This window comes from Gnatocerus cornutus, chromosome 1, assembly GCF_029298725.1.
Source record: "Gnatocerus cornutus isolate USDA-ARS CGAHR chromosome 1, icGnaCorn1.1, whole genome shotgun sequence".
Classification (NCBI taxonomy): Eukaryota; Metazoa; Arthropoda; class Insecta; order Coleoptera; family Tenebrionidae; genus Gnatocerus; species Gnatocerus cornutus.
Genome location: NC_142233.1, coordinates 32,727,367 through 32,753,277, shown reverse-complemented (window position 1 = coordinate 32,753,277; position 25,911 = coordinate 32,727,367). Strand labels below are relative to the sequence as shown.

Sequence of the window (25,911 nt, the reverse complement as noted above, 5' to 3'; positions counted from 1 at the left end):
AGAAGTCCAGAAAATTCAAAGAATCAAAAAAATAGAACGAAGAAAAAATCTATGGAATCCAAAGAACATTGAGAAAAATAACTGAAAAGGAAAAAAGGAATATAAAAAATTTTGAAAAAGTATAAAATTGAAGAATTTAAAGAATGTATTTAATCTAAAGAACTAAAGAAATCGAAATATGCAGTCCAAAGACCAGACAAAAACGCGAAAACGTTTATAAAAATCTGCTTAAAAAAATACTCAATTTTTACGAAGTTTTTAAAAGTTTGTTGGATTAGAACCTTGGACTTGTCATAACAACAAAAAATTAAAAAAAAAACAATATAATATTATTGCTCCCATTTACAATTTTTATTATTTATAAAATATGTAGGTACTTCTATGTGAGTATTACTCAATAGTTTTAACGAAATGAGTCAAACAGCTATAAAATAATAAAGAAAACTTGTCACTTTATGAATCGATTTATTTAGCACGATTCTCTTATAAGGTACAAAATACGTCAAAACCATGACATTTCCGGCCTGCCACTGTCAAAATGTCGCATTTCCGCACATTTTGCAAATCCCTCACTCTCACCACCCTCCGCAAAAACCTACTAAAAGAGAAACAAGACGCCATCAAACTCCTCCACCACGAGATCCCTCGACGCAGTCTCATCCAGCGATGCCGCCACTGCCGCATCGACTGTTACAACCGCCTGAAAAAATGCTGTTCCCTCCCTGAAAAAACCTTCCTCCACCGTTTCGTCTACAGACTAAAAACCGAAGGATCCTTTGAAAATTACATCGTGAAGAGCATCCTCGGCTTCATCGGAGGTTTCTGCCTTACGTACATCTTTTTCATGTTCTTCGTTGTACAGTTGAACTTCAAATTGTCAACAGCGACGATGATGTGCTCACTCTTCGGAAGCGTGCTGATGCTGGGGTTGGCGTTTAGTCAATATATTAGGTGAGATAAAAAAATAACTAATTAAGAAAGCAATTAAGGGAGGACAATGAAAGGGGCTCTTAAGAGCGCTATTATTAGAGAGAATATTCATTTCATTGGCCGTACAAGTTTAATAATTTCAGATGCGTGGTGTTCCTCACCTTACCCCAGTTCTTCTCCAAGAGAGGGCGCCAAGCTCTTCTAGCCTACGCGTTCATCTTGGCCATCACCGGTCCGGCGAAGAACACGCTGAACAACATGGGAATTTTGAGCGAGTCCATGGCGTGCGGACAAGAACAGCTCAAATCGGCCGTCCGACAGATCATCGAAGTGATCAAAAAGCCGTTTTACGCCATCAAAGATGCCATCAAGTCCGTGGTCAAAACAGTGAAGGAGATCATCAAGAAGATCAAAGAGATCCTCATCAAAATCAAAAGGATCATCATGGCGATTGGTAGCTTCTGGTTTGATTCTTTGAAAGTCTCACTTCGTTCTTTTAGTGAAGGTGATCAAAGCGGCCTTCCAGTTCTTGGGAAAAATCCTCAACATCTGCAACAAGGAGCTGGGGACTCCGTTCCAGCGCTGCTCCCGCGTCTTCGACAACGCCATCCAAGACTGCAACGCCAAACTCGGCCCGTGGTTCAGCTGGCTCTGCTCCATCGCGTACTTAGTCAAATCCGTCTGCTACATCGTGAAACTCTTCGATTACGTTTGCATGTTGGTCGACTTTATTAGTAACTCCGTCATTGGAGTGGTCGTTAGGAGTTAGTGCAGCGGTCGCCCTTAACTCTTTAATAACATTCCCTTGTTTAGAGGTGAAGAGTTTCATCCGCCACGTCCGCACCATGTTCTACGTCCGAATCAAATTCTCGCATTCGTTCCAGTTTCGAACCAACTCCTCCAAATCCTATTCGCAAGTCGCTGAAGGGATTGTCGGGGAGATTAAGGAGCGCACGCAGGCGTTGGCGATGTTCTTTGATTTCGTCAGCTTTATGACGAGCTTCTTCTTCGTGTTTCTCATCGTGAAGTGAGTAAGAGTCCGTGTTAAGTCCTCAAGATGTCTTGCAGGGTTCTGCATTACCGGTTCAAGTTTCTGACGAGCGAGCGATTCGATAATAAGTACATCACGCGCGACTTTAGAGAAATCGATCTGCAGAGGGCGAAAGTTAACAGGGAGACGATTCTTCCGCTGAACCACAGAGAGCGCACGCTCTACGTCACGGTAACTACTTAATTGATAACTGGAGGTTTTATGGCTTCTTTAGATGAGCTCATGCCGGTTGGTGAAAACCGAGAAGCGCAAACTCTCCAAAAGCGCGATGGTTCTTGGAGCCGCGACTTTGAAACTCTGCACCTACATGTTGGTCGACTACTGTCTCTTCTGGGTTCTGAATCTTATTAGGTACCACGCGCGGTTTCAATCGAAGGTTACAACCCCCAACATGCCCTCGGTCCATATCCAAGGCGAAGGTCTCCTCGCTGACCTCCTCAAGAGCATCATCAAAGCCTTCAGACCTCTTGGAACAGAGCTCGAGATTGACACCGTTCCGTGTTTACCCAACCCCATTCCTCCAGATTACGACAGGTACATCCAAATTGGTACTCTTCTGATTCTTTGTTGGTTCCTGGCGTTGTTCGAACCCCACGGTCTCAGACTAAGACACTGGATAATGTGTTATTACCACCCAGTGCGAGCTAAGCAAAGATCGGTTTGGTTGTACAACCACATAATGAGGTCGCGACTGACGTTCTTAAAGTTCGCAAGAAGAAGACAACTGAGGAGGAACGTGTTGGGACAGAAGGACATAACGAGAATAACCTTCAAAGAGTTCTTGAGGGCGAAATTCAAATGCTTCTTGTGCCGAATGTGCTTGGGCTCTGATAAACAACAAGCGTGTCTCCTCTGTGGCGAAGTCTTCAGAGAGTCGGATCCGGTGAAACCCATCAAATGTGCGACTCCTGGGTGTCCGGGGATGTACTGCCAGAGGTGCTTTGATGACTTGGAGAATCTCTGCACGATCTGCTTGTCGCCTATTGACTACGGCGACTTATCCGACTTTAGCGAAGAGAGGTAAAGTAACATTATTACTTTAACATTTAATAAAGTCTGCAGAGGGTCTGACGACGACGATGACCGGCCACCGAAGAAGCCTCCAAAGAAGTCCTCCGGCGAAGAAGGCCAACTCTTATTAACCGACGATTCGGGGCATAGCAGTGATGACAGTCAGCATTCATATCAATATGAGAAACCGACAGAAATCCACGAGCTGGAATACAAGAAGTCGAGTTTTAGAGATTTAGAGTCGCAGCCCAGTTTGATTAAGCGGTCCTACGCTGGTTTTCGTGATTTCGTGTTTGATCAAAGGGAAGATAAAAGTGAACGAGAGAAAAATGATTCAGAGAAGTAAACAGCGGAGAGCTGATATCGGATTTTATGCACAGACGGATTAGGATTACTATGTCAATAAGGATGATCTTGTAGTTTCGTTTGTAATTTTCAATAAACTATTTCTATTGTGTTTAGTTGGATACTAAAATAAATACTTACAGTTTAATTGTTATGAAAATTGTTTTCGCAGAATGTTGCAAAATCTGTGTTCAAACAAGAGTCGTTAATTTTACCTGAGTAAACGAGATACAGATATTTCACAACGATTGCGATGTATTGATATCAAGAATACACAGTTACACCTTAATGACGTCACTTACACATTATACAAGTGACTTTTAAATAATCATCGTGTAAAAATGATCCAAAAGGATTCAATATTTATCTGAGAAGTGTTGACAGCCCCATTTGTTAATACGACAAAATAATGGAAAATTTATAACAAAATCTACAGAAAAACTACAGAAAACTCTGCATTTTTTTAGAACTTCTGATTTTCTGCGATATTTTATAAAACATTCTACGAATTCTCCAGAATGTGCAAAGGAATCTCTTCACCGCGTTTTTTTTTCAACAACAAATTAAAGATTTTGTCTCATTTCTAATGATCTTCTAGACTTTATAGAATATTCTATAACAAATACTCTTTAAGAATGTCTATAATTATGACAAAAAATGTAAAACCCTTCGTAATTTTTTTTCATTTTTGTATTTAAAATGAAATTTTAAGTAAACTTAGTGATGCTAAGTGACATTTTAAACACATCGCGTTCACTAAAAGTGACGTCATTTTAATCACGAGTTGCAAGAAAACATCTTCAATTATAAAATTTTTGAAATTTTAGTGAAGTTGATAATTCATATTTTAGATTCAATATTTATTTGAACAGCAATTTGAGGCCTTAGAAAAAGTATAGTATGTAACACGTTTATAAATCACACCAAACGCTCGTACTTTAATTACTCATTCCGGTCGTGTCTTAAGGCAAAAAATAAACGAAATTGGGCTAAATTGGCATTTTTATTACTCAAACTCAAAATTATCAAACTAATCAATCAATTTTAGAAAAAAAAGTTATGAAAAAGTGAAATATGTGGAATTTCTCCTGATTCCGAATCTGAAGTCCGATTTGTTCAATCAGGTCCGGATTAAGAGATACATATTCCTAAAAATTAAAAAGATATTATCAAGTTTCAACAAAAATGTATTTTCCTTCAATCTTTCTTGAAAACTTGCAAACTTAGGGAATCGCTCGAAAGTTTTCTGGAAAGTCAGTTTATAATGCTTTCCAAAGACCTACCAAACTTATCGCTAGAGTAAGTATTTCTCATGATATTTTAAAAAATAATCTTATTCTCCAAAAGAAACGTTTTTTTAGTGATTTTTTATAATGGAATTTTGTATGTAGGTATCTAAAGAATTATTAGACCTGTAGGTACATCGATTTTTAATTTTTATGCAATATTGAAAAGACTGACGCGCTGAGAAACGCATTTCTATCTGTTATCGTTTAGAAGACCAAAAACGTTAAAAAGTTTAAAAAAAAATTAAACTTAATTTTTATTTCTGTCAATTTAATTATTAAAAAATCGATGCCCTTGTTACAAAATCATAATTTTTAAGCACATACTATGCTTTAAAATGACTTTAATGTTAACGCAGCCCTAAATCATATATTTTAGAAAACTTCTTGACGATGCAGAGTTCTTAGTTTGTTTATGGATCAAAAAAAAATAGAAAGTGGAAATTTTTGAAAAAATAGTTCAGAATTTTCTGGGAAATACAAAGAGTATCTATTAAAGACACATACTCGCCAATCTGTTATCATAAATGCTATCATAAAGTGAAAATGTGGAAATCACTGAGAATTTATTTTTGCATCTTTACTTAAAACTTTTTTTCCGGACAATCTGATGGCAGTAACCGATAAAGATATCATCAGTTTTACGAAAACTTTATCTGGGACGAAGAAATTTATTTACATTAATAGGAAAACGTCTTCAAATTTATTTAAATTATAAAATACTCGATCACCAACTATTTAACAGTTGCTGCATAAGTTTTATCTGTTATTTTCCAGTCTGACCAGTGAAATGATTTTAAAAGACGACGTTTATCGAAAAAGTACAATTTTAGAGACATTCGAACTAAATTTTTTACAAAATCTTCGAAAGTAGATAAAACGATTTTTTTAATTGCTCCATAACCCTTTGTTATGTAACTTCTAAATGACAAGAGATAATAACGTGTTTAACACCGCTTTAGAAAGCAGAGATCTCAACCTTTATAATGACGTATAATAATAAAAAATCAAAGTACCAATTTCGAAGTTCTATGCAAAATAGTGTCAAAAAGTTTATAACCACCGTTTTGTTTTTCTAAATTTTCATCAATTTTTCTCAAATATCTTGGCAAAAACTAACTCTACCGACGAAATTGTTAAACAGCTGATTTAATTACCTTTTTAATGATGCATTATAAAGAGCCTTGATTTTGCAAGTTGTCATCACCCAAAACTGAAAGAAAAGTGAAGATGTGTACTTATAAAACTGATTTTCGCCCAAAATCTGTTGACTAGAGTAATGTATGAGGTTGCTGTCTTCTCTAAACTTATATAAAGTTACTTTGAACGTTTGACCAGTGACGTCATTATTGTATATGTTTCCAACCACATTTCAGAAACCGTTACGAAAATAATGAATCATGCTAAAACCTTTTATAACGTCATTTTATTATCAATTTCCCGCAAAATTTCACCAAGCATTCACATCGCGATGCGTTATTTTAGGCGCAAATGACTAATATTACCATTGTTTACATTGGATAAAACTGTTTAAATAAAGAACAAGTTATTACAGCGCCATTTTTAATTTCCGTATATTGACTTTAAGGTTTCAGTATTAAACCCTCGGTCTTAATCATCGTCATGAAATTCCAGTAACACGTTCAAATAGAGTAGGTAACGATTACTTTATTACTTCTCTTATCGCCTTATCTAAAAAACGCGTTCCTTTTATAAATCTACCTCTTTCAAATCAGTCGCACTTCTGCACCAGTCCAATTCAAACGCGTAAAATGGCAAAACTGTTCTTATCAGCGCTTCTCTTGGTCTTGTACCATGCAACAGCACAGGTGAGTCTCTTTTCCTGTTTATTACGTCTCGTCACCAAACTGGGTGTTGCTTTGGACTTCGATTCGATCGTCCACGTCCTCACTGATAAGGATACTTCCAGGCGTACAAAGTTGCGGTGGTTGAATACTACCCCGTAGCCAACCCCAACACCACCGAGGATCATACAGACATGATGCTCAAGAATTTGAACGAATTCAGAAGTCATGCTGAAGCGGCATCGAACCAAGAAGCCACTCTCGTGGTTTTCCCTGAGTACGGTTTGACGACAATCGTTGACAATCCTGAAGACTTCGCTATAGAGATCAACGAAAACGAACAAATAATCAAAGAGTTGAAAGCGATCGCGATTGAGAAGTCTATTTTCATTGTAGTAAACTTGATTGAGAAACTTCAAGACTCGAGCAAATCGACCAAGTACTTTAACACCAACTTGGTTTTCGATACAAATGGTAATATTGTTCACAAGTACCGCAAAATCAATCTCAACTCCAAAAACGACAAGAAGATCACTGCTGGAGAACCAAACCAAGCGTTGACGTTCACAAGCGACTTTTCCGTCACGTTTGGGTTGTTCACCAGTGACGACATTCTTTATGACAATCCATCAAGAAGGGTACTCGACAATACTGAAGTCATTGACATCATTTACCCCACGGCGTGGCGCAACTCTCTTCCGTTCTTCTCTGGTGAGTCTCCTTCAAAATATTACTTGAAACCAACTCGCGTTTCTAGCTCTCAGTGTCCAACACGGGTACTCTCTGGCGTACGGTGTTAACCTTCTAGCTGCTGACTACGGAAAACCTGCTGCTTCTATCGGTGGCAGCGGGATTTATCTCTCTTCTGGAAAATCCGCGGAGCTCTACCTCAGCGACTCGCCCAGCAGCAAGCGCCTTGTGCAAGATATTCCAAAAATTTTGAAACGTGAAGACAGAACGGTGTGTAGTTCGATAGCACCGCAAGGTCTTCCCGGGCCTTTGGGGAAAAACAACGTCACCAACTACCCCGTTCTGAGAGCCTTCAAATCGAGCGATTTCAAAGGAAAGGATGTAGATCTAACCCAAAAGGAATCAAAATACGACATCTGCTACGATGACTTTTGTTGCCACTTTGATATAGTTCTGAATACCACCAGTGTGTCAAGCTCGGACTTCTACAAGTAAGACAGTGGACAGTGAAGAGTATTTTCTAACAATTTTTTAGAGTTGTAGCCTTCCAAGGTTCGATCACCCTCGACGACACCAAGCACAACGTCCGTATCTGCAGTCTTCTGGCTTGTGAAGACAGTTCTATTGATAGTTGTGGAAACAAACGAGACAGTATTAGCACAAAGTTCACGAAGATTACAGTTAAAGGAGACGTGAAGGTTGAAGACGAGACCTTCTACGTCCCTTCAACTTTAGACACGTATTTGCTGCCAATCCGCGACACAAGCTTCTGTAACACGAAGAATGCAACAAACTCAACTTATGTGCAGTTGACCACAATACGGTCCCAAGACAACGTCATCGCTTTTGGTCTCATTGGAAAGACTTCGTCCGCGGCGTCCATCCAAGCCTTCGGGTTCTTCTTCCTGGCAGTTCTAGCTAAGTTAATCGCGCTATAGTCACAAAATTGACAATAAATTGTAACAGTTAAGTACGTATAATTGATTTTTTAATAAATTTCTCTCTAGTTTATTGGAATTTGTTCCCGAAGGTGTTATAATCTTATCTTGAAGTGTTTGTAGTTGTGACTTCAAATGAGTTTTGCGAAATCAACTTAGTTTTTCTCATCATTTCATATTTGGCTCGTTTGTCGAAAAATAGGTGCCGACCTTCAAAGTATCGTTTTTTTTGGGTAATCTTATCTTGTTTGAACAGACGCGCGTTCGCTTTTTACTTCCTTACTTAGTAAGTTTGGGTGGGATTTGCCCAAACTACCAAAAATGTACAATCTGCTCGAATTAAAAGTGAGTGGATCACTGATAAAACATGTTTAATTAAATTATTAAGAATATGTCAATAAATTTATCTCCGTAAAAATTCCATATTAAAAACGTTAGCTTGTTATCTCTTCACTAAATTAACAGTTGGGCCTACACCCTTTTGATACATATTTGCGTAGTGAGCAATCTAATCTATGTTTGCATAATTATTACCAAACAGTTTCCGGCTCACATTCTGCCGACCGCGTTAGTTGCAAGATGTGGCGTTTATTCTTGATCTCACTGCTTTTCGCCACTAATTCCGTTCAGGTATGAAAGCAAATCCAAGAGTTTTTAGTACCAGTAATTTTAGGCCTACAAAGCGGCTGTGGTTGAGTATCGTCCCCAAATCTTAGATTCTGCGAATGCGACTATTTTGAAGAATTTAGAAGAGTACCAAAGTTACGCTGACCGCGCCAAAACTAACGTGAGTATCGAAATTTGAAAACAAAGAAAATGAGTGTTATTTTAGGGAGTTGATATCCTCGTCTTCCCAGAGTATGGTCTTACAAGTATAACTACAAACTCAGGTTACGCCATCGAAATCAACAACAGTAGTCATGTTATTAGGAAACTAAGCGCGATTGCAAAAGAACGTGATCTTTACCTCGTGGTAAACCTACTGGAGAAGGACCAAGATGAGTACTACAACACCAATTTGGTTTTTGATCGAAACGGTGCTATCATTTTGAAGTACCGGAAGATCAATCTTGACAATGAGTCTTGGTTGAAAGCGGGGTCTTCAGATCAAAAGCTGACTTTTAATACAAACTTTGGTACCACTTTTGGTGTCTTCACAGGTAACGATATCGTGTTTAGGAACCCTTCCAGGACCGTCCTCGAGAATCCAAGCGTAGCCAATGTTGTCTATCCAACGGCCTGGGAGTCCAGACCTCCTTTCTACCACTGTAAGTACCACTTTGTGAATTTTGGTTCTTCAGGTGAGATCTTTCAGCTCTGAGTGTCCAAAACGGGTACGCCAAAGCCAATGGAGTGAACTTACTGGCGGCAAGCTATGGTAAACCGGAGGAAGGATATGGAGGGAGTGCCATCCACTTCTCAGACGGCAAAGTCGGGGAAGCTTACATTGATGACACGCCCAGTTCCAAGAGCGTAATGCAACAAGTCGTAGCCACAAAAAAAGATACGACAGTTTGCCCAACTATAGTACGTCCTCTGTCTTTTATTCTTCCAACTAACAATGAGTGTTTTAGACAGCATTTGGATTACCCGGTGAACAAGACAGATTAAACGTCACAAATTACAAGACGACCAAAAGCTTCAGCGCCGAAAGTTACCAATTTCAAGACTTAGATCTCAGCCAGAGTCACACAGTCAAGCAGCTCTGCGACAGAAATTTCTGTTGCGAGTTCGACGTTCTTCTGAACACATCTTTGGTGAATCCCTCTGAAGTTTACAAGTAAAAACTGCCTTTCCACGTTTATTTTCACTTCAATTTCGTTGCAGATTCATGGCTTTCGATAACATGGTGAAATACGGAGAGACCGACGCCCACATCCGCATCTGCAGCTTAGTAGCTTGTGAAACTCAAGACGTTAGCACTTGTGGAAACAGATTTAACACAACTTCGAAATTCACCAAGATAACTGTTAAAGGAAATGTGCCCAACGACGAAACGGCGTTTTACTCTCCCATCACTCTGAACTACTATCTTCTGCCGATGACGGAAACTAGTTTTTGTAATACTAAAAACGGGACTAATTCTACTTTTGTACAGTTGTCTTCGATGAAAGCACCACAAAATGTGCTGGCTTTTGGGCTTTTCGGACGAACGGATGCTCCGGTTGAACAACCGGAAGAACGTGATGACAATGGCGATGGTGGTGATGGCGGCAATTCCGCCGTTTCAGTACAAGCAGCTTTGGTTTGCACACTTCTTGTAGTTTTAGTTGAAATTTTGAAATTGTAAGTTTTATAGCAATTTTGTACTTCGAAGAAATAAAATAGTCGCTTTTTAAAAATGTTTCTTTTCGACAGGTTTTCCCCAAGATTGCTTTTCTAAGCTGATAATAAAACAGAAGCGTTTATTCATTGCCGACTTTTTTTGTTTGCCCGCTGATTGATAAAGAATCTGGAGTTTATTGATTTTACGTCCAAAGTTAAATTTTTTGAGACGAAACAAAAATTAAGGGGCTACGAGCCTGCCCGAAAATTTCGTGTTTGAAAAGTATGCAACTTTAACAACACCTTTGATTGACAGCTGCCAAAAGGGATTACCGAGGATTTGGTACTGAGGGGATCATAAACTTTATGGAAACAGTCGCTTGATCTGCACATTTCCTAAAAATTTAAGAAACCCAGCGGTTGGAACAATAAATTCGTGTTGCACCAAAGATGAGTTAAAATATCAGGATTTGAGTTTCTCTGCGTTTTAAGCCCGTGAATTTTCTGGTTCTAGTTGGCAAAAATTTTACGGGCGTAATTTTTTTTTTAATTAATGGAAAATGTATGTATAAAATCCGCAAACTTCTAGTTTCTATAGTACGTAATGGCAGAATGTTTTTTTAACTGGTCGCCGGGGAAATTTTAAAATTACTTATTATTTTATTATTTTTATTTGAGAAAAACGCATTTAATTTTTTTTAACCAAACCTTTTACCTGACACATGAGTCATAATAATCATAATGTTAAAATGGTAAATAACACATATAAATGTGGATTAATTTTAATAAAGATGGCGATTAATGTAGATGAATCTATTTATTTCCTGCATTGAAATTTACAGAATCATTGGCTCGTATGAATAAAGTCAAAGTAAATGCTAATGCTTCAAGTATGTAGTATAGACTTGGCGAATCGAAGTATAAACTTGTTCCGTAGAATCTGCTACAAGCACATACTTCGACTGAAGCAAGATGCTACAAGGACCAAGCATCTACTTCTACACAAAGTATATACTTTTTAAAATTAGCAATAAAAATGTATTAGAATAAAATATCGTTATTTCACGTTTCACGAGCTTGAGCATTAAATACGAATTAACGGAATATTGGAATGTGTTAGGGGGTATATACCTGCATTATCGAAAATAAAGGGTAAAAATGAATAGTGTAAGAGAACAAGTTCGACTTTAACCTCCGTATTATAATCATCAATTCTTGTAATAACTCTAATAATTTCCTATTTACATTTTTTAATATACATCGTTAGTTAAATTTACAGTGTTTTATTCATTAAACAAGAACTTCAAGAAAACTACCTAATTCTCCGGTAAACGTACAATTAGGATCCAACTTTAGATCAATAAATTCACCTTTGGTGAAAATAAACACACTTCTTTTTCTCTTATTTTTCTTAACCTTTCTTCGTTTCGCATTTAAAAAGTAAAAAAAGGAACTATATATTCTTTTTTAACAAGAAATACAATCAAATTTGCTTATGCAGGGTGTGTAAAGTAGTATGCAGTATATGTACAGAGTGTTAGAGATTATGTAAAATGTATATGTATATGCAGCTTCTGCCCCATAAATGGAACAAAAAATCCCAATAATATTTTTAACAAAACCGAAAAATATAATTGGAATTTGAATTGAAAAACTTGTTATAAATATCTCGCAGAACCGACAGTGTAAAAAACTAAAGATGATTACTAATTTTGGATTTTTTAAGCTGTCTGTTAATTCAAGACGCAAAGAATGTCCAATGCAATGAACGCTGTACCAAAATTATATTTAAAACGCTTTTTTGTAAAAACTAAACAGTTGAGAAAAAAATTACATTTGAAATTTCGATTCCATTTGTTGAGACCAATACATTCTGAACGTCATATATTCTTTTTAGCATATTATTATATACACAGAAAATGTTGTAGCATTTGCCTCGAAGTTGCTTGCTTACCAACTTCAGACAATGCTTCATTTATCGGCCGCAAGTGTAGTAAATACTCCTACTTCATCAAAAAGTAAATACTGAAGCAATGCGTATGTAGATGCTAGACGAAAAGTAAGTTCCGGTAGTACATACTTCATCGTCAAGCATATTCTTCGCGGGTGTAGTATTACCTACACTTTCAGCGAATGCTTGAAGCATTAGCATTTACTTCGACTTTAATCATACGAGCCATTGTACAACGTGTTTATAAATGTTTCTAGCATCAAGGGTGGCTATGAAATGTCAAAGAAATGTGCCGCTTCTTACAAATGTGGGTTTCGATTTGTCAACTGACATTTGCTGTTAACCTCAAACATGAAGCAAAGTAAAAAGTTACAAAGTTTTGAGAAATAAACTGTTCTAGTTGTGGTTTACAATCAGAAAATGAAAAACTTGGACACAAAACCGTAACTAAAACGTCATTGAAGTAAGTAACAGTATAAATAATTTTCAAAATAGTTATATTCACAATGAAAACAAAGCGGCAAAATAGTGTACGACAGGAATGCCGAAGCCACGCTTGATGCTAGAAACATTTATAAACACCTTGTATGAAAACAGGAGCGAAATAATGCAGGTAGCTACGTTTCTTATCTCTGTAAGTGGATTTACCCTTTCGAAGTAACCGAGAGGTCTGTATTTTTGTGAATTTGGTCAGATTTATTACCTGAAGATTTGAATTTTTAATTTTGTTTTATGAATTGAATTTTCTGGATATTAGTGAAAGTTAACATACCAGACATATCGACGTAATAAGTAACTTAAAGTATAAATAAAATGAAATAAATTCATGAACATTCTGTTCTGGTTCAAATGAACGAACCATCTTGCCTGTTCGACATCAGTTCTACGGACATTTCAACACAGAACCAAGACAGAACGCACCGAACAGTTCAACACAGAACGCACAGAATCATTGAAATTAGCCGCTTCTTTGGAGAAAACTTTGCAAATTAACAATGCATTTCAGAATTTTTTTATACTTAATCTCGTTAAGTAGGAGTAAATAAAATGTTACTGGATTTCAATTGATGATTCCTGACATTTTTTTACTGGTGGAAATAAAATTTTTGTCAGTGTCTTTTAATATCCTAGAATTCTTTGTATAAAGTTGACAATTCCAGACAACTCATCGCTCCCCCTTTAAAGTAGACGTATTCAATATTGGTCTCTGCAAGGCTCAAAAACATTTTACTGCTGCGAAATACACCTTTCAACGAATTGATCTCAGTCGGAATTACACGTCTTCTCAGGTTTCTGCTGCGATTTCGAGATTCATCCCCATCCAGATTCCCCAAATTTGTCCGAAATTTACAAGTAAATACTTAGAAAGAATATATAATTAAATTAACTTCAATTCGTTACAGGTTTGTGGTTTTCGACGACACCGTCAAGTTTGGAAACACCGACGCTCCTGTACGCATCTGCAGTTTACTGGCATGCAAAACTGAAGACGATGACAGTTGTGGAAACAGATTTAATCCGACTACGAAATTTAACAAAATAACTATTAAAAGAGTCTTGAGTACGGCATTTTCTTTTCCAGTGACTCTTAATTATTATCTTAGACCATTGACGGAAACTGAGTTCTGTAATGAGAAAAATGAGGAAAATTCTATTGTTTACTTGGCTACTACTAACTTGGCGAAGAATGTGCTCTTTTTTGGGGTCATGGAGAGGACAGATGGTCCGCTTAAACAAAGAGGAAGCTTGCAAAATTTAATTGTTATTGTTATTGGTTTTTTCGTTGTATATTTTGGATTCATATGTTTCACTCTTGTAGAGGTTTGGATCGTTCAAAATTTAGTCGTAAATAAACTGTTATGCAACAAATAACAATTCTTTGTAGTACAACTTATGTAATTTCGAGTAAATGTTTTAAATTTAACAACAATCATATCACACTAATTTTTATCAATGATGACTCAATTAAATTAAACTCAATTAAAGTAGAATTAGATGACTTATCTATACCGCTTTATCGCATTTTATCAGAATTCTCTTAAAAGAGGCAACACCTGACACGTATTTTGTGACGAGCAAAATAACTGTTGCGGCCTACATATAAAAGACTCGACGATGTGGCGTCTACTTCTCATTGCGGTGCTTTTTATCAATCCTTCAGTTGAGGTAAGACGTTTGTACATTTATTCGTGTAACGAGTAGACTCACCCCATTTTCTAGGCCTATAAAGCGGCTGTCGTTGAGTACCGCCCCCAGATCTTAGAAACCCCCGACGAAACCATCAAGAAGAATTTGGAAGAGTACGAAGCTTACGCTGACCGCGCCAAAACTAACGTGAGTACCGAAATTTGAAGACAAAGAAAATGAGTGTTATTTTAGGGAGTTGATATCCTCGTCTTCCCAGAGTATGGTCTTACAAGTATAACTACAAACTCAGGTTACGCCATCGAAATCAACAACAGTAGTCATGTTATTAGGAAACTGAGCGCGCTTGCTCTTGAGCGTCAGCTCTACCTCGTGGTGAATTTGTTGGAGAAGGACCAAGACGAGTACTACAACACCAATTTGGTTTTTGATCGAAACGGTGATATTATTTTGAAGTACCGGAAGATCAATCTTGACAATGAGTCTTGGTTGACAACGGGGTCTTCCGATCAAACGCTGACTTTTAATACAAATTTTGGGGTCACTTTTGGTGTCTTCACAGGTAACGACATTGTATTTAGAAACCCTTCCAGGGCCGTCCTCGAAAATCCAAGTGTGGCCAATGTTGTCTATCCTACGGCTTGGGAATCCAAAACTCCTTTTTATCACTGTAAGTACGACTTTGAGAATTTTGGTTCTTCAGGTGAGATCTTTCAGCTCTGAGTGTCCAAAACGGGTACGCCAAAGCCAATGGAGTGAACTTGCTGGCGGCAAGCTATGGTAAACCGGAGGAAGGACATGGAGGGAGTGCCATCCACTTCTCAGACGGCAAAATCGGGGAAGCTTACATTGATGACACGCCCAGTTCCAAGAGCGTAATGCAACAAGTCGTAACCACAAAAATAGATACGACAGTTTGCCCAACTATAGTACGTCCTCTGTTTTTTAATCTTCCAACTAACAATGAGTGTTCTAGACACCGTTTGGATTGCCCGGTGAACAAGACAGATTAAACGTCACAAATTACAAGACGACCAAAAGCTTCAGCGCCGAAAATTACCAATTCCAAGACTTAGATCTCAGCCAGAGTCACACAGTCAAGCAAATCTGTGACAGAAATTTCTGTTGCGAGTTCGACGTTCTTCTGAACACATCTTTGGTGAATCCCTCTGAAGTTTACAAGTAAAAACTGCCTTTCCACGTTTATTTTCACTTCAATTTCGTTGCAGATTCATGGCTTTCGATAACATGGTGAAATACGGAGATACCGACGCCCACATCCGCATCTGCAGCTTAGTAGCTTGTGAAACTCAAGACGTTAGCACTTGTGGAAACAGATTTAACACAACTTCGAAATTCACCAAGATAACTGTTAAAGGAAATGTGCCCAACGACAAAACGGCATTTTACTCTCCCATCACTCTGAACTATTATCTTCTGCCGATGACGCAAACTAGTTTTTGTAATACTAAAAATGGTACTAATTCTACTTTTGTACAGTTGTCTTCGGTGAGACCACCACAAAATGTGCTGGCTTTTGGGCTTTTCGGACGAACGGATGTTCCCGTTGAAACACCTGAAGATCCGAATGGTGATGATGGGAATGGAGGAAATTCCGCCGTTTCTACACAATCAGCTGTTCTTTGTATCGGACTTGCCATCTTCGCCGAAGTTTTCAAATTCTTTTAAATATACACTGTTTTGAAAGTAGCAATAGAATTTTATATGTTCGAAAAAAAAAGTATTGTTAGTGTAAGTGCAAATGTTTGAGAAGATTCATTCTTTAAAAGTTACGTAAATTCTTTTTTGTACTCCTTGAAATCTACTTAATTATCATTATTTTTTTTATTATTACGGTATTAAAATATGAATATATAAATAGTTATTTAAATCACAAAATTCAACTTCCAAAAGCATTTTCGACGTGTGATCCACACTATTTTTTAGGCCAACAAAATTTAAAAAAACCAAAACAATTCTGATCTAATATCCATTCACAAAACATAAAAATCAAGTTACCTTTGATTTCTGTAAAATCAGAGTGTACTTTTCAATCATCTTTTCATGGCACTATACTTTGAAGTTTGTTGTCAATGTCAGTTCAGTTTGTCTAATTTTAGTTTACCTTAGAGAACTTCTTAGTGTCTTGTTGAAACTTCCCAATGAAGGAATTATCTATTTCTTACGCTTTCTTGCAGAGTGAGTCAAAATTAAAGATTTTATTTTGAAATTTTGGCATTATAATTGTCAAATAACCATTTGGTTACCAATCTCACCAACTGTTCCGTTTAGGGTTATTTTTTATCGCCAACCATAGTAACTTTTATGTTTTGTGCACGACCTGCTGTATATCTACGACCTGTGCAAAATCTCATTTCCCCGTATCAAGAATGTTTCCGAGAAAACGCATTTTTTTGCCGAGGAGGGCGCTGCTGCTCGGGCGCTTTTAACATTGTTGACAAATTGAATTTTGGGGTTAGTAAGATTTTTGACTTTTGAAAGCTACAAAAAACACAAACGTAGAACAAAGTAACGATCGTAAACAAAGCACACAATGAAAACTTGAAAAAGCAACAAACAACGTGTAATAATTTCAATATTCAAACTTAAAATTTGAAATGTCAAAAACAATGTTGGTAATAAACCCAATATGGTAAAATGTTTCCAAAACTGCCCGAGCAGCAGCGCTTTCCAAAGCATATGCGGAGAAACAGTGGAACTACACGAATGCACCAGGTCGTAGATATACAGCAGGTCGTGGTTTTGTGAATGGATATTAGTGATTTTTACTCTTCAAAGTTGCTCGTCTAGCAACCATGTTGAAAATAAACCAATGTAAACCTCTTTTAAAATACAGTAGAACCTTGATTATCCGATTATCGACCTCTATTATCCGGATGCGCGATTATCCGGATTACCGATTTAAAAAATACGTGCCAAAAAGTTTCCTGTTATTGCGATCAAACAATTACAAAATATTTAATACAACTTGACATATAATATTTGTATTTATGTAACTTTTATTATAACACCGGTCAACACGATTTTTGTTTTTGGCTTCTAAATGTCAAATTTTGGTTTCTTCTGCATCACTAATAAAGAGAACAAATTTTTTTTGGATCAACGTTTGCTTTTGTAGAAACAAGAGCAATTTTTCAAATTTAAAAAAAAAATAATTGATTTTTCATAATTTTATTATAAAATACATTAAATTTTGTTGCTGAACATCGGAGTCTTTTTAATTAAAGTATAATGATTATTAGTAATAGCATATAAATGTAAAATAATAAAAAATCAGGTTCAAAAATGAATATTTTTAGTGATTTTCTTATGCTTGTATGGATTTTCTCGTATTGACCCCAAATGTAATCTCCCATCATATGCATATTGTTAATTTTGAAAAAATATGAGAACTAAGATCAATTAAGGTTAATTCTGATAATTTTTACGTATAATAAGTTAGTGAGCATTCAATTTACAAAAATATTAATATGTTCTGAAGTATTTTTGCAGTTAGGAACACAGGCAAAGTGTTTTTTTTTATCTTAATTTCGGGTTCACAGGTTTAAATAGGCTTCATAAGCTTCACCAAGCTTTAAATTTGTTATCAAAACAATTTTTTGCTTCTTACTTTCCGGATAATCGAAGTTCTACTGTACATCGGCAAACTCCTGACTCTTGATACCAACCGTTAAACAATAAAACAAACTACTTTCCCTTTTTAAAGGCCATCTACGTCTCCAAAAACCTTAAAAAAGAACGGCGGCCTAAAAAACAGTTTTGAACGATTTGAGATGATTGGGCAGGAAAGTGTTAAAAAAGAAATATCCAGGTCTGATGTATAATTAATACATGTTTTATGTATTACAAAAACTTTAAACATTAAAAAGAACATATTTGTTTGTTAAAGAAATAGTAACTTCATAATCATGTTTCTACTCTAAATCTTGCACGTGATGCATACGCTTCCTGTTCATCAAAATACAAGAAAAAAAACAAAAAAAAAACTTTCCAAATGCCGAAATTAATGTTTAAAATGAGTTAGATTTAGAGAAAGTAAATTCCAGGTCTTACCACAATCCTGCAAAAAAAGAATAATTATTTCAACAGTTAGATTACCAACCATGATAAATTTCAAAGATACCACTTTCGATAACAAAAATATCCCTAATCTACATTCATAAATAATTTAATGTTTAAAAAATCCATCGTTCCTAACGATTAAATAATAAAGTTTTATAAATATTTGATATCCATAAGCTTACGATTATAAAAAGCCAACTATACCGTCTGGGAAGAATTACACAATAAATTATAAACATCATTGTTGCACCTGTATATTTGATTCCTGAGCGCTGCTGCTACTGTCACCTGTTTGCCCGTCGCTAGCCGCCGAAATGTCACCTTCGTACGACGAAACGTCGTCATCCCTCACCTTACCTTTCAAGTCGATGGGTGGAGGCGCCACAATAGGAATTGCGGCTTTAGGGCGCTTTAAAGGCGCAGCCCTTTGCGGGATTTGTTGGTCGGTAGAGTAGTAAGTTATACCACTCGGAGGCTGATACAGCTCTGGTGGAGTCTACAAAAACAGTGTTACCAACCACAAAACCCCTAGCACAACTCACCACTTGATTAAACTGCTGTTGGTAGCCCTGATACCCTTGCGGGAACTGCGGCTGACTCGGTACATAATTAATGATTTGTGGAGTCTGCTGAGGAATGAAAGGAGGAGGAGCCGCCGGTAAAAAGGGAGGAGCTTGCGGAAAGGGAGGCGCAAACTGCGGAGCTTGAAGGATGGGGGCCGCCGTGACTGGTACTTGCTGAATGGGAGGGAGAGGAGGAGGCGCGATCTGCGGGACTTGAGTCGTGGACGGATGAATTTGTGCGTTTTGATGAATAACTTGATTCTGATTGAATTCTGGAAATTCAAAGTTGATGAGTTCATGGTCGGTGATGTTTAATAACTCACCGTTTGAATAATAATTCGAGTGTGGCGGCTGGGAAAATGGAGGCGTCGCTGACTCAGGAAGAGACCTCTGCCGAATAGAACTGTACCTCTTCGACCCTTTCTGCTCCGACTGCAGTCGTGGGGGCACACTCCCCTGTCTTTGCCCCCCATGTTTCCCCTTCGACGACCCATCCTGGACGTTCAACTTCGACAAATCCTTCTCCAACTCCTGAATACTATTCTTATTCGTGAAATTCTGCGTCTGGATCACATCATCCCTCTTCTGACTCTTCGGGACGATCTTCTGGTCCGTCTTCATGTTCCTAACTTGACGCGTCTTCGTGGTAAAGCCTCTGTAATCAGAATCCTTAATCTCTCGCTTAGGCTTCACCACACGACCAGATCCCACACGTTGTTGGTTCCTGTTGAACTCCTGAGGAGGCGCAGGAGGCTCATTTGACACATTTCTCGAATTACCGTTAGTTTCCGGCGGAACGGTATCAGCGTACTCTGACAAACTCGAATCATCTCTTGGATTCTCTCTGTTCCTGTTGGAGTTGTTCAGAGGCGGAAAGTCTTCGCCGCGTATGGGCTTCTTCAGCGGCTTTTTCACACGAGGAGGCGGCGGCGGCTTGCTGTAGGCGTCCTCGTCCTCCCAGTTGCGCGTGTACTTGTTGGGGCCGCGTCTGGAAATTGACAAAATGTCACAAGAAATTTGACGTTAAGGGTGCACGGCCAACTATACATATAATTTTAAAGTTTTCGTCACTCCAAGAGAATTTTTAGAAATTTTAATTTTTCGAAAAGCAAATAAAAATTTTTGTTTTTTGACCAAAAAAAAATGTGACCATAGTTACTTTAACGACCTGTAAGTTCTTCATTTTTAATGCCACTGTAACCAAATTTTTTTTAAATCTTGTAATATCTTTATTTTTTATGTGATTTTTAACGAAATTTATGGAGATTGCGACTTTTGATTCTCTTATTTAGAGTGCCGATTAACAAAAACTTTTAAAATTTTTATTTCAAGTAGCTAAAAAAATTTACAAAAAAACTTGAATGCGCTTTAATTTTGACATTTTTGGTGTCACAAGAACGAAATTTGAGTTTTTTTAAGGTTACTTAATCCATAGAAGTTGCTTAATTTGGGTTAATTTTAATATATCTTTGTTAGCCATTATTTCTAATAACGTATTACCTTTTTAGTAAAAACATTGTTAATTTTTTTGACAGTTTCTATTACTAAGTGGAACTCAATTCCATATAATCTAATTATTCTTAGAAGCATAAGGAAGCAAGTGTAAAAATATGTCCAAAAAATTATTTTTGGATCAAAAGTTACGACCATTTACATTTATTGTCATCAATAACTCTCAATTCGTTCTTAAATTGCATATTTGAAAAGAGATTAAAAACACCACGGTGATTTTTCACCTGTTTTGTTAATTTTCTCAAAACTGTAATTTATGGATATAAAATCTTATGCTTCTGAGGTACCGAAATACACAACCAATTTAATGTCAGAATTGACATCAAGCGGTGATACCAATTGTACGGAAACAAATTACTGTCCTAAAGTCAAAATCCCTATTTGGAATTTTACCCGTATCTCCTGCGCCTCCGGGCCCTGGGGGGCCCGTCCTCGTTCCTGATGTCGTAGCCATAGATGGCGACAAGTTCGGCTCTAGATTTGGGGGCCTGCTCTGAGTCATTGAACCTGTCATGACTCCACCTTTCCTTCTTATCTTGCCACACTTTTTTCTTTTGGTCTTTATCTTCTTTGACTTCTGCCGTGTTGGAGTTGGCGCTACCAATAAAAAACAAGCGTAAAATGAAGGACCAGATCCCAATTATGAACTCACTCGTCCTCGACGGTCCTGTCGTCGTGCTCGTAGAAGGTGCCCCTTTTGGGGATATACTGTGGATTCTTCTTGTCCTCATCATCATCAACTTTCCTTGAAGGCAGACTCTCCTGTCCGTCTCCAGACTCCCGTTCTATCCCCACACTTCCTTCACTTTCCGAATCTGTCCTGTCTCCGGAATTCCTGGACCTCGCTTTATCCCGCTCATCGTCACTATAACTCGCTGCACTGTCATATTCAGATTCATTGGGGGACTTGTGGCTCTCATCAGCATCAACTCGTGTTTTTTCCTGCAAAATCATACTTAGACTGAACCGAGAATTAGCTCGAGAGGTTTTGCTCTACTTCGTTTATGAACTTATGACCTGGTTTGTTAATTTTTTCGTTAAAATCTTTCTCTTTTCATGGAGAGTGGACGTGTTAATTGGGCAAAAGAGAGGTTACCTGTGATATGTCTTCGGCGCTGACGGGTTCCTCAGGAGCTGCAGGTGCCACCACAACGGTTTCTTCCATTTTATTCGGGTTTAAGAAAAATCTTGGTGGCAGCCGGATTGGCAAGATTCAATGGTCGAAAACAGAGCAACGACGTACGGAGACGTGAAGGTCGCCAAGCCACGCATCAGACAGACGAAGATGGCGATCGAAAACGATGTCTAGTGGAATTCTCTTTGTCACAAGGTTTGAAAGGTTAGGTTAGGAGAGAAAACGTCAAATGAATGACAGCCAGCATACCTGTGTGTATTACTGGTTGCCTACATTGAACACTCACTAAAATTTTCATTTTTTTAAGAAATTATTTTATTTTGGACTTAATATAAAATCAACGCTTAGTTCTTATTTAAGATAACATCTCTAATTTGCTGCGTCAACCACTCGACGCCCTCCTGCAGCCCCTCGCCGGTGAGCGCGTTGCTGGCGGCGATGTGCCACGGCTTGTCCATGATTTTGTCCATCCCCAGCCCTGCAGCGATCTTCACGCTGCTGAGGGCGTCTTTACAGTCCATTTTGTTGGCAAAGAACAGTATTGGGATCTTCCGGTTGCAGATATCCGGGTGTTGGAGTAACAAATCGAGTTCTTCTTTCACGACGACCAGACGCAACCTGTCGCTGCTGTCCACGACGAAAATCACCCCATGGCAGTCTTTGTAGTAGTGCTCCCAGAGATCGCGGTACCGCCCGTGTCCGGACATATCAAACGCTGTGAATGCCAGGTTTTGATCTGCAAGAAATCATGGGGGTACATTCAAAAGGGGGTGGAAGGAACTCACTCTGGAACCTCTCGACGCTGAAGCCCACCGTTGGCACGATTTCCGACACGCGTTCTTCTTCATTTTTGAAGTGGTTGACGACGGTGGATTTGCCGCTGTTGTTGAGACCCACCACCAAAACGTTGACTTCTTTCTTTCTCACCCCCAGGAAATACACGAACTTACTGAAGAGACCCATGACGCATGAGTGGTGTTTGTATCGTGGTAACTTCGGGTTACCATAGGGAAAGGGAATCGATAGGAAAGGTACGAGTGGTACGGAAAAAAAGTTTATTTGGGGTAATGGACATAATGATAGGGCGGTATTTGGGTGCTTAGGGCTCTACACAACTTTTGGCATTCCTCAGACTTGTTCCAATAGATTCCATACATAATGTAGATGACTATTAAGGCTATGCAAAAGGGAATTGCCACGATGAGAATCAAAATTAGCGCCATTTGGAAGAACGTCTTCGTGTTCCAGCATTGCTAGAAATGTCGAGTTTGAGACGCTGTGGAGAACTCAAGACTTACCATTGCTTCAGCAAAAACTGACAAAGTTGACTAAATGACAGAATGTGTACTTAGTAACGCGTTTTAAAAATTTGAGAATCTGTTTTTCGACTAATTTCGGTATGAATGTTAATAATGGTCCCCCATAAAAGACATCGCTAGAATGTTAAGTGCAGGGCCGGCCCAGGGTGGGCATCGATCGCCGTCCGGTAATTATTCCACCGTAATGTGTTTTTAATATATTTTGTGTGCGCAGATTGGTGTCTCAGCTGGCGGCGGCAACAGCTGCACAACATGTGCCGCCGCCGCCGTTTCGAACCCGCTTTGACTCAAAAGAAAAGTCACTCGGAATAATTCATAAAATTACGTATCATTCGGCTTGCTCCTCAGTCCGATATTAAATCAGTTTCCGCCCCCAAATTAATCAGTTTCTTGGTGTCCTGAAAATTATTCCTTTATTGCGGGCGTTCGGGGCGAATTGCGAATACGTGCCTGAGATGCAGAATGTTTCGGTTTTTATTTTTTGTGTCGTTTTTTAATAACGGAATGATCGTGGTTTTCTTATTTCGGGACGTGTGCACATACAGAGGGTCTTTGTGAATGCCTGGTAATGGTTTTTGCGGCAGAGTTCTCAACATCCTTACGAGTTGTGTTGAAGAGGCGCTCCTGGACCTGGGGATGACAGGTGAAAAATCACCTCTTCAACACGTGTGGAAGACATCGTACAAACGCACACCTAGGCCTTCGGGAAATTTACATCCGACTCGAGGCGAACACTAACTTATTGTGCGATTTAATTACGTAGTGCCAACCGGAGCGAAACGGAGAAACAAATTTATAATAAAAAACGAAAGGGGCGAGCTTTATTTATTTTTTATTCGGATACTTCCTGAAACGAATAGTCGCCAGACGCTCTATTTTACAAGAAAATCATTCAATTAGACGGGAAATTCAATTCATTCAGTCCGAAACTTGCGATTTAATTTATTTAAAGATAATTATTTCGACGCGGAATGTAATCATTTTCTATGCATGAATTACTTTAGGCTCGATTTATAGATTTTCCCATTCATTCACGGCTGTTTCCGAGCTTCCGTTTTCAGGTTTTAAGCCGAAGTGTGTGGTATTGCACATTTTCTTAATTTCTCTTTCAATGCCGGTCGAGATTCTGAATTCATGTTTATCGTAATTTATCAAGTTTGATTTCAATCAAAAAATGTCATTTGTTGAATTTTCAATTGCTTCTAATTCGGTTAATGCTTGTTCTTGAAAATTTTTTAGAAGAGATTTGAAATCGGTGTAAAATCCTGCGTAAAATAAGCAAAGTTGCATCAGATTCACTCTATAAATAAACGAGATATTGACATAAATAAATTTTAAGAATAAAATGTTGAAATCATTTTCAAGAGTTTTTTTCTGCACGAAAACTTCGTCAAATCTGGTTGAGTTCTACATCAAACGAAAGAACAGCTCAAAATCTATAAATGAACCAAATTTTACTTCGGTAGGTCAATTTTTTAAAAGTTAGAAAAACAAGTCAAAAAAATTTCTTAAAAATATAAAATTTTCCGAATCGAGATAAAATCAGATTCTTTTAAGAACTGAAAAAAACAATCAAGCAAACCTAAAATACCTATTTCTCCTACTTCCAGGTGTCCCTGGATTATTGATGTCTCAAGCTTCGAAAATGACGGATTTTAAAAAATTGATAGTCTGCAATTTCACCGCATTTCGATATTTCAATGGCATTTAATTCAGTTATTTCTTACCGTAGAAAAATTATAAGAGATTTGAATTCTACGTGAAATTCTATGTAAAATAAGATCAAGTTGCTTTAGATTTACTCTACAAATAAACAAGACATTGCCAGAAATAGATTTTAAGAATAAAATTTAGAGAGCATTTTTAAAAGTTTTTTTGTGCACGAAAACGTCGTCAAATCTGTTTGCATTCTACATTAATTGAAAGAGCAGCTCAAAATCTATAAATGTCCCAAATTTTACATCAGGACGAGTATTTAAGATTTTAGAAGAAAAAAAAACAAAAATGTAACATTTTTAGACCTTAAATCAGAAAAAATTTCTTAACAAATTATTTTTTAAAATCGAGATAAGCTTAAATTCTTATCATTTAAGATCTGAAAAAACCGATGACGCAAATCGTATCTTTCTGTTTATCCTAGTTCCGGAGATATCGAGCTTCGAAGACTGCAAATTTTCAAAAAATTCACTCTTTGAAATTTGGCAGCATTTCGACATTTCAATTGGTTCAGTTATTTCTCGATCTAAAAAAATTCTGAGAGATTTGGATTCTCCGTGAAATTCTAGGTAAAATAAGGCCAAGTTGCTTTAGATTTACCCTACAAATAAACGAGATATTGATAGAAGTAGGTTTTAAGAATAAAATTTAGAAATCATTTTCAAAAAATTTTTTCTGCACGAAAACGTCAAATCTTTTTGTGTTCTACATCCACCGAAAGAGCAGCTCAAAATCTATCAATGTACCAATTTTAACATCGGTAGGTCAAGTATTACAAAAAAAACAAAAATTTAACAATTTAAGGCTTTTGAAACATTTTTTTTTTAAATTTTTTTACGATCAGAGAAAAACAATGACTGAAAACTATTTGTCCTAGTTCCAAAAATACTGAGGTTTGCAATTTGGCAGTTTTTAACTCTGCTTCGCAATTGCTCGGATGACCGTATCTTCTTTCTGTCCTAAAAACTTCAATTTCCGCACCTAGATGAGCAAAATACTGTTTCGGACCAAAAATGGCCCGGCGCATCCACCAATTTTGATGAGTAAATTTAAGAATTTCTCTGTTACCGGAACAAATTTTTAGACCGGATATGGAAACTATTGATTAATTTTTACCAGCCGGTAACTAGGTTTCTATGTTAAAGCCGTCGCGGTAATTCCCCGAA

The 25,911-nt window shown here is 37.6% G+C and overlaps 6 protein-coding genes across 7 annotated transcripts; 4 read left to right on the top strand and 2 right to left on the bottom strand.

Annotated features, from left to right (window-relative positions):
* The first annotated feature begins 538 nt into the window (after positions 1 to 538).
* On the top strand, positions 539 to 4,736 carry LOC148181833 (DC-STAMP domain-containing protein 2-like). The gene is made up of 18 exons (XM_088050499.1): positions 539 to 951; positions 1,074 to 1,384; positions 1,431 to 1,694; positions 1,744 to 1,957; positions 1,999 to 2,152; positions 2,196 to 3,001; positions 3,044 to 3,334; positions 3,373 to 3,408; positions 3,481 to 3,541; positions 3,572 to 3,650; positions 3,713 to 3,729; positions 3,855 to 3,911; positions 3,972 to 4,008; positions 4,050 to 4,104; positions 4,165 to 4,218; positions 4,386 to 4,524; positions 4,565 to 4,640; positions 4,699 to 4,736. Exons 1-18 carry the CDS (start codon positions 539 to 541, stop codon positions 4,734 to 4,736), a joined length of 3,102 nt encoding a protein of 1,033 aa, XP_087906625.1.
* A 1,489-nt stretch (positions 4,737 to 6,225) lies between these two features.
* On the top strand, positions 6,226 to 8,127 carry LOC148181832 (vanin-like protein 1). Its single transcript, XM_088048090.1, has 4 exons — positions 6,226 to 6,452; positions 6,554 to 7,139; positions 7,186 to 7,609; positions 7,654 to 8,127. Exons 1-4 carry the CDS (start codon positions 6,396 to 6,398, stop codon positions 8,054 to 8,056), a joined length of 1,470 nt encoding a protein of 489 aa, XP_087904216.1. The 5' UTR covers positions 6,226 to 6,395; the 3' UTR covers positions 8,057 to 8,127.
* Positions 8,128 to 8,548: 421 nt separating this feature from the next.
* Positions 8,549 to 10,398, top strand: LOC148181831 (vanin-like protein 1). The gene is made up of 6 exons (XM_088048081.1): positions 8,549 to 8,686; positions 8,730 to 8,843; positions 8,889 to 9,324; positions 9,372 to 9,583; positions 9,631 to 9,836; positions 9,884 to 10,398. Exons 1-6 carry the CDS (start codon positions 8,636 to 8,638, stop codon positions 10,344 to 10,346), a joined length of 1,482 nt encoding a protein of 493 aa, XP_087904207.1. The 5' UTR covers positions 8,549 to 8,635; the 3' UTR covers positions 10,347 to 10,398.
* Positions 10,399 to 14,289: 3,891 nt separating this feature from the next.
* On the top strand, positions 14,290 to 16,219 carry LOC148181830 (vanin-like protein 1). The gene is made up of 6 exons (XM_088038840.1): positions 14,290 to 14,438; positions 14,493 to 14,606; positions 14,652 to 15,087; positions 15,135 to 15,346; positions 15,394 to 15,599; positions 15,647 to 16,219. The coding sequence occupies exons 1-6, from the start codon at positions 14,388 to 14,390 to the stop codon at positions 16,104 to 16,106; spliced, it is 1,479 nt and encodes a 492-aa protein (XP_087894966.1). The 5' UTR covers positions 14,290 to 14,387; the 3' UTR covers positions 16,107 to 16,219.
* Positions 16,220 to 18,244: 2,025 nt separating this feature from the next.
* Positions 18,245 to 21,877, bottom strand: LOC148181829 (uncharacterized). Of its 2 annotated transcripts, none has more exons than XM_088045787.1 (7): positions 21,672 to 21,877; positions 21,228 to 21,517; positions 20,969 to 21,172; positions 19,387 to 20,051; positions 19,046 to 19,335; positions 18,751 to 18,996; positions 18,245 to 18,498 (listed from the first exon to the last, which is right to left on the bottom strand). In XM_088045787.1, exons 1-7 carry the CDS (start codon positions 21,738 to 21,740, stop codon positions 18,442 to 18,444), a joined length of 1,821 nt encoding a protein of 606 aa, XP_087901913.1. In that variant the 5' UTR covers positions 21,741 to 21,877; the 3' UTR covers positions 18,245 to 18,441. The 2 variants fall into 2 exon arrangements, with proteins under 2 accessions (XP_087901913.1, XP_087901908.1); XM_088045782.1 differs by having other exon boundaries at positions 19,043 to 19,335; positions 21,672 to 21,875.
* Positions 21,878 to 22,040: 163 nt separating this feature from the next.
* Arl6 (ADP ribosylation factor-like 6) lies at positions 22,041 to 22,762 on the bottom strand. Its single transcript, XM_088039227.1, has 2 exons — positions 22,496 to 22,762; positions 22,041 to 22,446 (listed from the first exon to the last, which is right to left on the bottom strand). The coding sequence occupies exons 1-2, from the start codon at positions 22,671 to 22,673 to the stop codon at positions 22,055 to 22,057; spliced, it is 570 nt and encodes a 189-aa protein (XP_087895353.1). The 5' UTR covers positions 22,674 to 22,762; the 3' UTR covers positions 22,041 to 22,054.
* Positions 22,763 to 25,911: the final 3,149 nt, after the last annotated feature.

What these genes read in the sequence shown, in the direction of transcription:
- LOC148181833 (XM_088050499.1), top strand. Translation starts at nt 539, where the DNA reads ATGTCGCATTTCCGCACATTTTGCAAATCCCTCACTCTCACCACCCTC. An exon ending in GCGTTTAGTCAATATATTAG is followed by an intron (nt 952 to 1,073) that starts GTGAGATAAAAA and finishes TAATAATTTCAG; the next exon opens with ATGCGTGGTGTTCCTCACCT. An exon ending in GAGAAAAATGATTCAGAGAA is followed by an intron (nt 3,335 to 3,372) that starts GTAAACAGCGGA and finishes TTTTATGCACAG; the next exon opens with ACGGATTAGGATTACTATGT.
- LOC148181832 (XM_088048090.1), top strand. Translation starts at nt 6,396, where the DNA reads ATGGCAAAACTGTTCTTATCAGCGCTTCTCTTGGTCTTGTACCATGCA. An exon ending in CTCTCTTCCGTTCTTCTCTG is followed by an intron (nt 7,140 to 7,185) that starts GTGAGTCTCCTT and finishes TCGCGTTTCTAG; the next exon opens with CTCTCAGTGTCCAACACGGG. An exon ending in TCAAGCTCGGACTTCTACAA is followed by an intron (nt 7,610 to 7,653) that starts GTAAGACAGTGG and finishes ACAATTTTTTAG; the next exon opens with AGTTGTAGCCTTCCAAGGTT.
- LOC148181831 (XM_088048081.1), top strand. Translation starts at nt 8,636, where the DNA reads ATGTGGCGTTTATTCTTGATCTCACTGCTTTTCGCCACTAATTCCGTT. An exon ending in CTGACCGCGCCAAAACTAAC is followed by an intron (nt 8,844 to 8,888) that starts GTGAGTATCGAA and finishes GTGTTATTTTAG; the next exon opens with GGAGTTGATATCCTCGTCTT. An exon ending in CGACAGTTTGCCCAACTATA is followed by an intron (nt 9,584 to 9,630) that starts GTACGTCCTCTG and finishes TGAGTGTTTTAG; the next exon opens with ACAGCATTTGGATTACCCGG.
- LOC148181830 (XM_088038840.1), top strand. Translation starts at nt 14,388, where the DNA reads ATGTGGCGTCTACTTCTCATTGCGGTGCTTTTTATCAATCCTTCAGTT. An exon ending in CAAAACTCCTTTTTATCACT is followed by an intron (nt 15,088 to 15,134) that starts GTAAGTACGACT and finishes GAGATCTTTCAG; the next exon opens with CTCTGAGTGTCCAAAACGGG. An exon ending in AATCCCTCTGAAGTTTACAA is followed by an intron (nt 15,600 to 15,646) that starts GTAAAAACTGCC and finishes ATTTCGTTGCAG; the next exon opens with ATTCATGGCTTTCGATAACA.
- LOC148181829 (XM_088045782.1), bottom strand. Translation starts at nt 21,740, where the DNA reads ATGGAAGAAACCGTTGTGGTGGCACCTGCAGCTCCTGAGGAACCCGTC. An exon ending in GCGCCGAAGACATATCACAG is followed by an intron (nt 21,518 to 21,671) that starts GTAACCTCTCTT and finishes ATGATTTTGCAG; the next exon opens with GAAAAAACACGAGTTGATGC. An exon ending in CTCGAATTATTATTCAAACG is followed by an intron (nt 19,336 to 19,386) that starts GTGAGTTATTAA and finishes TTGAATTTCCAG; the next exon opens with AATTCAATCAGAATCAAGTT.
- Arl6 (XM_088039227.1), bottom strand. Translation starts at nt 22,673, where the DNA reads ATGGGTCTCTTCAGTAAGTTCGTGTATTTCCTGGGGGTGAGAAAGAAA. An exon ending in CAGCGTCGAGAGGTTCCAGA is followed by an intron (nt 22,447 to 22,495) that starts GTGAGTTCCTTC and finishes GATTTCTTGCAG; the next exon opens with ATCAAAACCTGGCATTCACA.